At 29.6% G+C, this 13,486-nt stretch overlaps 1 protein-coding gene across 1 annotated transcript; it reads left to right on the forward strand.

The window, feature by feature from the left end:
* The first annotated feature begins 1,990 nt into the window (after positions 1-1,990).
* On the forward strand, positions 1,991-3,526 carry LOC119666058 (uncharacterized protein K02A2.6-like). Its single transcript, XM_038075332.1, has one exon. It carries the CDS (start codon positions 1,991-1,993, stop codon positions 3,524-3,526), a length of 1,536 nt encoding a protein of 511 aa, XP_037931260.1.
* Positions 3,527-13,486: the final 9,960 nt, after the last annotated feature.

Raw genomic sequence — 13,486 nt, forward strand, 5'->3', positions numbered from 1 at the left:
AGTAGGCTTGCCTAAAATTCTTTTTGAAAGATTATGCGAAGAAGATGAAAAACTTTCGCTAACAGATGCGTTAAAAAAACCTATGATTATGGAAACAAAAATTTTGAACAAGAAAAATGATATAATAGATGTGCATTTTGTTAAAAAATTAAATTCTAATAGAGGAGCCAATTATAAAAAAGTGGAAAAATCTGGAGAAAAGTGTTGTCAACATTGCGGTTGGAGGAATCATCTGTCGAACAATTGCAGATACAAGAATGCAAAATGTCACAACTGTAAAAAAGTTGGACATATTGCATCAGTATGTAAATTAAAAAAACAGTAATGTTAATTATGTATCAAATTCTAGTATTAATTCTAATAATATGAATAAAAATTTATTAAATTTTTCTATTTATAGTATTCAAAGTGATTCTTCAAGTGGAATATTTGAGATCGTCATAAACATAAATGATACTCCTATTAAAATAATTTGTGACACAGGAGCTCCGTGCAGTTTGGTACCAGCATAACTTCTGCGAAAAATTAACAACAAAATACATTTAAACTCATGTGAGTCAAAATTTTTTAGTTACTGTGGGAAAGAAATTAAAGTGTTAGGAATTTTCGAAGCAAATGTCATGTATAAGGAAGTTATAAAAAGTATGAATATAGTAGTTACAAATTTAAATAGTGCACCATTACTTGGTAGAGACTTTCTAAAATTATTTAACTTTAAATTGGTACAGTGTGGTAATATTAATTACATTCAAGATTATTCTGTAATTATAGAGGAAATTAAAAATGAATTTTGTAAAATCTTTGATATGAAATTAGGTAAATACAATATAAGTAAAATATCTCTTCCTATTGCGGAAAATATCAAACCTATTTTTATAAAACCAAGACCTGTTCCTTTAGCTTGGAAGGATAAAATTGAAAGAAATTTAAAAGAACTCATTGAAAATGATGTGTTAGAACCTGTAAATAGTTCAGACTGGGGTACACCATTATTTCCTGTTTTAAAACCAAATGGTGAACTTCGAATATGTGGAGATTATAAAGTGACGATAAATAAGCACTTATTGGATTTTAAGTATCCTTTACCACGTATTGACGAAATTTTTGCCTCTTTGCAAGGTGGTGAAGTATTTACAAAATTAGATCTTGTGCATATAATCAGTTGGTTTTAGATGAGAAATCTCAACATTTATGCACATGGTCAACCCATATTGGTACATTAAAAATGAAAAGGTTGCCTTTTGGAGTGAAACCAGCAGCTGCGATTTTTCAAAAAACTATTGAAAAGGAATACCACCTGTTATGTGGTATTCCTTTTGTAGTTGTGTACCAGGATGACATAACCGTTTCTGGTAAAACAATGTCCGAACATGTAAGAACTTTGAAATTAGTATTGAGTAAATTAAAAAATGCAGGATTAAAACTGAATTCTTCAAAGTGCGTATTTTTTCAATCAAAAATTTCATATTTAGGATTCACTATTGATAGATATGGTTTAACCAAAAATAAAGAGAGAGTTGAATCCGTATTGAATGCACCGGTATTCAAAATTTATAAATAAATTTGCGAATATAATGATACCGCTATATAATTTATTAAAAAAAATGTTAAATTCACTTGGTCTGAAAATTGTCAGAAAGCTTATGACATTATTAAACAAAATATTGTGTCTGATCAAATTTTAGTGCACTTCAATCCGAACTTGCCTATTGTATTAACAACAGATGCGTCTAACAATGCAGTAGCAGGTATTCTATCACATAGGTTTGCAAGTAGTGAACTCAAACCAATTGCTTTTATTTCGAGGGCACTAACTAAATCAGAGAGAGACTATAGTACTCTTGAAAAAGAGGCATTAGCTATAATTTTTTCAGTTAATAAATTAAAACAATATCTTCTTGGTAATCAGTTCGTAATAAGAACTGACCACAAACCGCTGTTATCAATATTCAGTGAAAACAAAGGGTTACCTTTGATGGCCGCTGCAAGAATGCAGAGATGGGCATTACTCTTATCTGGTTTCAATTACAAAATTGAATTTATTAAAGGCAGCATAAATGATGCTGATAACCTATCGCGAATTCCTCAATTGGAATATAATGACATTCATGATGAAAAAAGTTTTATCCATTTAATTTCGAAGGATAATAATTTAAACTTAGATTTCAATGATATAGCTCGTGAGACAAGGCGCGACCCAATTTTGGCTAAGATCTGTGATGTTGTTAAATTAGGAACAATTAAAGATCTTAAAGGTCACGATTTTAAACCGTATTGTATTAAGGAAAATGAATTGACTGTTGATCAGGGATGTTTGTTATGGGGATACAGAGTAGTAATACCTCATAAACTCAGAAAAATTGTTCTCCAACAACTACATGAATCACATTTTGGAGTGGTTAAAACAAAAAGTATAGCGAGATCTTATGTATGGTGGCCAAACTTGGACATAGATATTGAAAACTTAGTAAAAAATTGTATTCCATGTCAGGAACTTCTACCTATTCCACAAAAAAGTCCATTGATACCGTGGATTCCTACTGAAGCAGTATGGAGTAGAATTCACATAGATTTTGCTGGGCCTATAAAAGGTTACTTTCTGTTAGTTTGCATAGACTTTCACTCGAAATGGGTGGAAATTTTTAAAACTAAATGTATTACTTCAAACTTTGTAATATCAAAATTACGTGAAATGTTTTGTCGCTTTGGTTTGGTAAAAACTATAGTAAGTGATAACGGAAAACAATTTGTTTCTGATGAATTCAAGTATTTTCTTAAAATTAATAAAATTCAACATATATTAACAGCACCTGGTCATCCAGCAACAAATGGACAAGTTGAAAACTTAGTCAAAGTGTTAAAAAAATCTTTATTTGCGAATTTAAGATATGAAAATGAAGCAGGCATTGATATAGCTTTGAATAGATTTCTTATAGATTATAGGAATACAAAACATTGCACCACTCAGGAATCTCCTGCGAAACTTTTTTTAGGTAGATTGTTAAGAACAAGATTTGACTTAATGAAACCACCATTAATAATTGAAAAAATGTTAAGAACACAAGAAAACAGCATTAGAAACTATAAAGGTAAAAGAGTTACAACATTTAAAGTAGGTCAACGAGTTTTTATTCGTGATTATAGAAATCCAAATAAACCTAGTTGGTCTCCTGCTAAAATTATTGATCAATTTGGTCCACGTACCTATCAATGCGAATTATCACATAGTAATAGGGTGATAAAAAGGCACGCTGATCAAATAAGATCTGGATCTGAAGATAAAAACCAGCAGAGTGATGTAGACGCTGAGCTGTCGGAGGTGCCTGCAGCACAAGTTGAAAATAAAAATATAACCGACAATAATACTGTCGAGACTGAACTTGCAGAATGTGTTGAGAGAAATGTAAATGACAACAATATACCTCTTGAAGATTTACACCAATGTTATACAAATTCAAGTAATGACGGTCAAGTAAATACTAGACACCTAAGGCCGAGAATACAAGGAAAGGTTGTTAAAAAATAAAAAAAAAAAAAATTGTATCATATAATTTTCTTTAGCTATGTATAAATATTTGCTTATATACAAAAATGTATTATCTTTAATTTAGTTTAATACAACTGAAATGAATTTGTAAAATATTTATAAAATGTAAAAAATATATAATATAGAATTATTTATATAATTTGAATAAGATAACAAACTTCGTTTAGTGGAGGCATGTTATACTTAGTTATAATTTAGTATTTAATTGTAAGATTTTTATTATAGCAAAGAAGCTTTTAGGTTAATTTAAGTAATACTCTAATTTTAAATATTAATAAAATTAGTCATTATATGAACTCAGAACGAAGCGTGTTATTTATTTAAGCGACATAACAGTCATAATGTCCTGTTGCTGGGTTTGGTTGGACACCTCTTTTAGGTAATCAGCAAAAACGTTAGATTTTTCTTTATCGTTACGCGCACAGTTTCCGAGAGAGTCTTATTGGAGAATCGGATTGGGGAAGCATTCCATAAGGATGAGCGTTTTTTGCTATTTGGACACAGATTTTGAATAAAATTATATTGCCTGACTTTGGTTTTCCTGCTTAATGCAAATCTAAGTCTCCTTTAGGCTTCCTTGAGTGAGTTTTTTGCTGAAGAGGACCTAGATTTTTGCCATTCACACCCTAATCTACGTTTTTATGAAACTAAATTTTCTGTCACTATTTGTAAGTTCTTAATTGGATGTTTTTGTCTCTAGGGCTGGAGTTTTTTGCTGCTGAAATCAGAAATGAATTTAAAACCAAGGTTGCGTCCTCAATATGAATCTTACTTATCTTGTAATTTGTTTGTAAGTATGTGCGATGTAAAGTATTTTTTATATTTCAGCTAGTTTATTCTAAGACAATAAGAACAGTCATATAACTGAGGACCATCAAATAAGCAAATTGTATGTTGAGATAAAATTTCTGCACATGCCTTTGGTCTATTAGGTCTGGTATTTTATTGTTATCGACAGGCCAATATGTTGGCAGCCCAGTGGCTCGTTTATGTAACTTTCTCACTTCGTTTCCTCGAACGATTTTCTCACTTTTGACAATTACTCACTAGAAGTGTTTATGTAACTGTGGTGAATTATTTTCTCACTTTTTTTCGTTCGAGTTTTTGTCACCTGTCAAATTGCTTGCGAGAAGTTTTGAATTTTGAATATTGAATTGAAAGTTATATAAAGTGATAGTGAGAACATTTGATTTCTTTAAATAAAATATTTATTGATATAATCATAATAAGTAATGTAAGTACTCATATATTTACACATATGTATATATAATATTAAATATATTATTATTATTAATATTGATAAGTAAATTTCATTTGTGATTTATTCATGATTTTCAAATAATTTTGAATATCTTACCGCAAACACTAAGCAACCTTTTAAAATTGTTTTATTTTAGTTTGCATGACTGACATAAACTAAGTTAAGCTCTGGGTGAGGGTGGAGATCATCATTTCCAAACTATTGCTTTGGACTGGATGGAATTTTTGGTTGTCAGACTTAACGACACTAGCATATGAAACACCTGATGTAACAGGGTTAGAAGATTAAGGTTGGGGTGATTTGATGAGAGTACTTCTAGTTGGATTACGCAACACATCTTTTTCTAGAGCTAACCTGTACTTCATTTCATTACAAATAGCCTCTATAGTTTGCGATGTGATTTTCAATGCAGTTGCTACACTTTTATAGTTGGAATCCTTTAATACCTTTTTATCGCATTCGGAACTACGGTAAAGCTCGCTACACGCTACGCACACTGTACGAAGAGTGCAATATGATTTAGTATGGCCACACTCTTGGCAGTTTGTGCATTGCACCGGCCCATTTCTTTTGTTGGGCTCCTCAACGCTAATTCTGTGGTGAAGTAAATACTGTAGGTTGTAAATGGGATGATTCTCTTTTTTTTAAACCTAGAAGTTTTCGGGTGAAGCTCAACTTTAAACATGCGTTGTGGGATTTTATCTTTGTTAGCCATGTTTATAACTTCTCTAGTGCTCAAGCCTTTTTCGCTTAGGACATTTGTTATCTCAATGGGTTTTACATTTGACTCAATATCCTTAATGACGAGAACAAGGCCTTTACTACTCTTCAGTTGGTATGTGTAATAATTTCGTCGAAATGTTTAGTTATGATCCTAAAATTGGTTTCAGTGTCTATTTGGATCTTGGTTTCGTGTATATTGTTCCTAGTTATAGGAACAATATGAAACGTATTATTTCCAATTAGAAGAGCAAGAAATGTAATTAGGTTATTTGAGCTGCGTTTACGCAGGTAGATTGGAGTGGGTTTAAACTTTTTGGTAATAGACTGATTAGCTTTCTCTGTAGTTTCAGCTAGTTTAGCGAATCTATTACCAGAAAGTATGCTTGTAGGTGCACTATCTTTGGTAGTTTTAGTTATTTTAGCACCTTTTGAATTGCCTTTTTGAAGACTTAGTTTCCGCTTTATATTGACATAGCGTTCCATGCCTATTTGGACCTTTGTTTTATTTTCTTGGACTCGCTAATTCGAGAAATGCAAGAGAAGCTACTGAAGATCCAATGTTTGGCAAGCTTTTATCAGTTTGTGTAGTTTTTAGGTTTTCTTTGAGTAGACATGTTTTTACTGATGGTACTTTTTTAGAATTCATGATTTTTTAATAGAGGCAAAATACATGCTGTTACATAGCTTTAGCAGAAAAACTCTGCGTACAGAAAGTAAATTTTGTTTCAACATATAAGAAATTACTAAATAAATAAGTTTTTTAAATCAATTTTATTTTTCATTAGTACTTTTATTTGTTATCTTCATTTTAAGCTAAAAATTATTTCTAACAGATTAGTAGAAAAATTATAATAATTAAAAATGTAAAATATCAGCGCTATCGGTGGCAGAAAAAGTCTGCGTCCAAGAGTTTTAAAAGCGTCGAAATATATTATTTTTTAAAAGATTTTATATTTTCAGTAACTTGTTGGATAACCTTTTCTTTTTATGACCTCCATAAGTCGTTTTGGTATCGAATTGACCAGCTTTGCAGTCTCATCGCTGCTTATTATACCCCATTCCGCGTCGCTCACGTTCTTCAGCATTTCTTTGGAGGTTATATTGTATTCATGTACCCGACGCTCCAGTAAATCCTATAAATGTTCTATAGGATTCAAATATGGCGATTATGATGATTTTTTGATTTGCTTGGGCACATTTTAAAGCAACCAAAGCTTTACAACTTTTGCCGAGCGCTTTGGGTCGTTATCTTGTTGAAGTAAGTAATTATTCTGTAACCCCAACTTCTTGGCATTGCTCTTTAAATTGCATTTTAAAACATTTAAGTGATCAACTTTATTCATTATCGACTCAATGAATTCCATTCTTCTCTCTCTATTACTCGCTATACACCCCCGAACTATTACTCCTCCACTACCGTGTTTTATTGTTGGATACAAATCTTCATTATTAAAGGCAGTACCCGGAATTCGCCATATAATCGTTTGACCTTTGATGCTAAGGAGACAAAATTTGCTTTCGTCTGAAAATATCATGGGTTTCCAAAATTCTGGAGACTTATTTAAATACTCTCTTGCGAATGACAAACGCTTCATTCTAATATCTTTAGAAATAAGCGACTTGCTTCGTGCAAACCGGACATGGTAATGGTATTTTTTTAATATTTTGTGTACAATACCCACGTGAATTTGCTTCTGGAATGTCTGGTCAATCTATTTCTATAACAGAAGTCCAGTTAAACGAGGATTATCTTTCACTGAATTAATAATGCTGCGGGTTTCTCTTGTCGGCAGCGTGGATGGACTCTCCTGTTTAGTTGTAATTGTTCTCTACTCTTTTAATAAAAGAATGTGACCGCTTAACGATTTGACCAATTTTGCGATATATTTTCCTTTTTTTCCATAGATCAATAATAATACTGCTCTTACTGATAATAATTTCTTTTCCTTTATTTGCCATTATAAATGTAATTACTTTTTAATCGTTAAATTATGAAATAAGTGCGTGGGATTGTGTATAATGATATACTGGTACAGTTAAACATAAAGCACGCCAAAATTCTACTGTTAAAACATCGGGAATTCCCCTTTATATGTTTTGTACGCAGACTTTTTCTGCCACCGATAGCGCTGATATTTTAATTTTTAATTATCATAATTTTTCTAATGTATTAGATATAAGTTTTAGCTTAAAATCAGGGTTCGTATTTGCTCACTCATAAACAGCTCAGGCTCACGAGCAAGAGCCAATTCTTATGTGAGCCCAAAATTTGCTCATGAGCGTGAGCCTAAAATTGGCTCATATTGAAGAGCTGCTCATGAGGTCTCACGAGCCGAGAGTTTACGAACTCAACTGTTTAATAAAAAGCCATTTATTAGTTTATTTGCTTTATTTATTTTCATAAACGTTATATGTGAAAGTATATAATTTGAAATTGACTTAGCTTATTATTATTTATAATAAAACAACATAATGAAACAATAATTTAAATTTGAAAAACAAATTTATAAAATATTATTATTTTTCACAAATAAACAATACAAATATATTTATTGTTTATTTTAAGAACTTTGATTATTTCCATATTATAATTAGTTTAAGGTTATTAATATTTTAAATCTTTTTTAATGACATGTTTTCACAAAAAAAAAATAATAATAAAATCTTAAATTAGGCGCATGAGATCACATGACCCGCAGCTCATACTCTTGCTCACGAGCGTGAGCCCATTTATAACTTAATGGCGGCTCTTGCTCGTGAGCGTGAGCTTTGTAGTTATGAGCACGGTTGCCACTTGAAAATTTTTTTCTGTACCAAAATTGGTTTAAAAAGGTACCATTTCTGTAAAAAAAGGTCCAAAATTTTTCTATTGTCTTTTTATAAGAAAATACAATTTATATAAAATGTACAAAAAGTATAAAACAATACAATATCCACAATAAAGTTGGGTCGCCGAAAATGTACCATTTTTTGAACATGAGTACCAGAGTACCAAACGGAAAAAAAAGTACCAATTTTGGTACTAAAGTACCATAAGTGGCAACCGTGGTTATGAGTTATTATGAGTTTCTGAGCATTTTTCTCTCATTGAGAACATAAAGCATTAATTTGAGAATTGAGTTATGCAAAGTTTTGAAAACACTCAAAAAATGCAAAGCGTTGCACCAATGTACTTTTCAATGAAAAGTAAAGTATGAAATATGACAAAAAAACTGGTTTTTTTGCACTTTCTGTTGCACCAATACTTTTTACTTTGCGCTTTGCAAAAGTAAACTGCAAAACTTTACAAAAAAAACTGCAAATGATTAATTCACTTTGCAAATTTTGCAAAGTGATTTCTTTCAATGCGTAAAATGAAAGAAATCATTAATAAATAAATAATAATAGTTTTAAAAAAATAGAAATAGAAAATTAGTTTAAGCAAATATTATTGCTGTTTTTGAAATAAATTTAGTTGCAATAATTAAAGGGATATATTACCGGACAATACTTTTAAATTGTGAATTAAAGAGTTCAGTTTCTAAAAAAACTTTATAATACATTTAATATATAATATTTTATGTGAATTATTGTTTAAGCATGAACACTTATTTATTATAATGAACAGTTTATTATTATTATAAGTCTGTTATCGTTCAAATTCTCCGAATTATGAACTAAGAAAAAACATGGGTAAAAAATATCCTATAATAGCTAACATTGTAACATTTTTAAATATCTAATTATCCGTATCTAATTATGATAATAAAAATATATATCTAAAGACAATAGAAGAAAAAATCACAAGTGCCTGGACTTCCGTCGTTTTTTGAACCTTGTTTGAAATGTAATTAAAAATAATACAGTCCACTAAAATTAGTGATAACAGACAACATATTATTTTAACGTTGATAGTAAAATTAGTTAAGTTAGTTTTAAGGTAATTTTGTATAAATTAAGAGAAATGTTCTAAATAAAATCAGTAATTTAGGCCCTTTATGCGTAGGTTTCTTTTATAATACACCGCGACAAGTAAACAGTACTTTAATAACTTATAATATTTTAAAATTAAAAAATAATGACAGATTTTCAACTAAATTTTTATATAAAAGCAACTTATTATATTTGTTAACTTTGTTTTTCAATATAATTGTTGTTAAAACAACTCATACTCATACTCCATACTCATACTCAAACAGCAAAATTAATTAAAAGCATAAAAATTGTCTCTATGGATATACACAACTTCTTTATCTACGATTCAATGTCAATAAAAGAAATCATATACAAAAATTTTGTGTTAATGTTTAATGTTTAATGTATAATATGTTAACATAATATGTTTATATAATATGTTTAATATATAATTGTACTAAAACTATCAAATATTAATTGTATCTTAAAATATAAAACATAAATAGATATTTAACAACATGGTATTTATTAACATACTTCATAATATCATGGCTAGTACAGGTCATAGTACTATCTTCACTGCCATACATATTAATACCATTTGCACTAACAACAACTATGGTTCGGCTACTGCCGGTGTTGACTCACCTCATAATAGGCAAAACACATATCAAAATATATAAGACTAGTATAAAATTTCATCAAAAATCAAATTTATAATAATTTGGAAAAAGTTTGGGCATTGCATGCACACAAAGTCAATCATATATTTTAGAAAAAATGTATACAAAAAGCAAAGACTATTTCTTTGAATTTGTGTGTTTGTGTGTCCATTCAACAGTAAACAACGCTCCTTCGTGTTTAACTACTATTGAACGCCCTTTTCTCTCTATTTCCTCTTAACCCAAAAGAAACCAAATTTTGTAAATATGGAAACAAAAAATTGCACTTCACTGATTGCCCTTTCGTCTTGGTGCAGTAAAACTATGGAAGCATAAGTTCGCAAAACAGAAAATTGCACTCAAACTAGCAATATGAATAGAAAATATAGCAACAATTTCTATACTATATCACACACCTTCTCATACGCACATTCAACAGCTCTTTCGTGCCCAGTAGAAAACGGATCGATCCGTCATCGAAGACGTCTTCAAGACATGGATACATACATGAAGACTGATCGATCCAAATGTATGACGGTCTTCGAAGACACTTTCATACAAATTAGCCAAATGTCTTCAATGAATTTTTGCGTACATGTCTCGAAGACCGTCTCGAAGACCATGTCTTGCATAACGGACGCATTCGACAGAAAGTTGTGCGCTCTTAGTGCAGTGCTCATTTAATTTTTTCACCCTTTTTTTATTTCTACTCTTTTATTGCGCTCTTTAAATTTTAAATGAATTTAAATTTTCTCTTTAAATAAGTAGAAAGAAATTGTTGTATTTTGTACTTTTATTTATTTTATATAATAATTTCTTAAATTACATTCAAAATTAAAAGTTTTAAAAGTAAATTATAAATTTTATTATAAATTATTATAAATTTTATTAAGATATTAAAAATAAACTAGTAAAAACTAGAAAACATAATGAAAATTAATTTAAATAATTAACTTAATATAACTTAGCATATCTAAAATTAACTAAAACTAATATAAAATAATTTATAGCATTTCGCTATCATCAATTGTTGAAGTTTTATGTTTTCAAAAGCGTTGAAGAGGATTTTGGTACAATTAAACCTTCTGATCTTAAGAGTTCTAAAATATCATTACCACAACGCCTGTTAATCCTGTGTTTTTTAAATATAACAGCTAATTTTTCATAAGTGTTTTTGGTTTTTTTATTTTCAACATCATTTGTTTCGTTTCTTAAACAACTTTCACTGGAATTATTGTCTTCAATATTAATATCAATATATTTTCCAGGAACTAAGTCACTATTTAATTTGTTTTGATTTAATTTCTTTTTTTTTAATATTTCGTAGTTTAATGATTTTGTTTCTTTATTCATTTTGATTTTTTTAATATTTATTTCACAAAATGTTTATTCACTACACTTCAAAATTATTGCGTCACTTCATTTATACAACAAAGCGTCATCTGAGGCAAAATTCAAATACGTTGCTATGAACACTAAAAATGAGAGAGAAAGCAAAGAAAGAGTATTTATATTCATGTTTTGAGCAATTGTTTTACAAATTTGCTTGAAAATGCGGACGCGGTATCAAAGACCGTCTTGAAGACAATGTCTTCGAAGACCACTTTTTCTACTGGGTGTGTTTCGAACACTTAAGATCATTGTGTTATACACAGCTTTTGTTTGTCTCTTAATTGTTCTACAATTCAAAGCTGATTGTGCTTTTAGCTGACTACTCAAGCTGGCTACCGTAAAATCAAAGGGGTCCATATTTTTGTTCTGCATTCGCAATCTGTATATTATTTGTCTGTGGCCCTGTTTTCAGAAAGTTTTTAAAGCTCTTGTTTAAAGTGTATTGGCAATAGAAAGCCAATATAAAACAAATATATTAAAGCTACACACACAAGCCACAAAAACAAAATTTGAATGAAAATATCATAGCTACGCAAAAACAAGTATCTAAGATCAATTGCTACACAAACAATACAAAATTTGGAATTCGTTTCGTACAGCATAATGTAATGTAAAAATAAATTTTAATGTGTCGAGAAGTTCTCTAATATTTAGCGATGTTGATAACACTCATTAAGTTTTAAAGCTGCCTCACAAACTGCAAAAGTTATGGTCGAAGTTTCATAAAAAGCTTTCCCTTTTCCGAATCTTGATTTCTTAATGACTACTGCGTAGTTTAAGCTTTTTTTCAGTTAACTATATTCAGTTTGACTATCACATAGTGCGGCGGCATAAATAGTAAATATTGCAGTAAGTGCGGTAACATTGTTTTACAATAAAAATTTACGTTCCAATATAAAAATATTTTAACTTCATAAACATCATAAATTAACCAAATTTGTTTTATTTTCAAATAATACTCAGTTTCCAAACTTTTTAATAAAAGTTACATAAAATAAAATTGTCTATTTTGTGTGTCACAGATATATGCATTGTTCCTCTAATGGTCGAAATTGGATCCAAATAACCAATTTTCATGTGTTTCTTACCTGTTCGTAAAAATAAATGTTTCTGAGTGCTTGAACTGACATACCATATTAAACTTCTTATATTTTTTTATATATATGTATTGGACTTTAGTAACACAAAACACGCATTAGTTAAAAATACGAATATGTTAGAAACTTAATCTTTGCGATAAATTAAACTAGATTAGAATGAGAAATTTTATATCTGCTCTGGATGGAAATTCTCTTATCTAGTTTCCAATTCTTTCCTAAATACTATAGCTTTACTTTAAATGCCAAGTTTCAATAACTTTCGCATTTTATTAATAATTTGCTTATCTTTGTTTTATTTTTTTAAAAGTTTAATATATGATAAAAATATCTAAAAGACAAAAAATCCACGTATAATATGAATTAGAAGCAGAAACATAAATTCGAAGAGATATCAAATATACTCCAAAATTAAGAAAACAGCTTTCGAAAATGCATTTCAAAGTGAAAGAAAAAAGTAATCAGCAAGAACAACTGTTTTGTGCCGAAAATAAATGTAAATTCTAAAGAATCAATCAAATTTTTGTTATTTTATAACACATACAGTGAATTAAATATTTATGGAAAGTGATCTGTTCTGATATTGTTCTTGTGAAAATGTTTGAAAAAAGGAAATACACCTAAATCTGCCGTCTTCAGTCACTTTTTTTCTTTTCTACTGAATTGACTATACATATGTGTGTATGTCGTTTGGGATATATTCACACATGTTTATTTATTTATAACTTCCACGTAAGAACTAAAATTTTTATTGTAGGTAATAAAATCCCATAAAGTATGTTGTATAGACAGATAACTTGCGCTTATCGTAGGTGCAATAGTTGGTGCGAACACCATCACACGACTGATTTAAAGCATTGAGTAAAAATATTATAGAGGCGCAATGATTCAATTCTTACATTTTCAGCAA

The sequence above is a fragment of the Teleopsis dalmanni genome, chromosome 1, assembly GCF_002237135.1.
Source record: "Teleopsis dalmanni isolate 2A chromosome 1, ASM223713v2, whole genome shotgun sequence".
Lineage (NCBI taxonomy): Eukaryota > Metazoa > Arthropoda > Insecta > Diptera > Diopsidae > Teleopsis > Teleopsis dalmanni.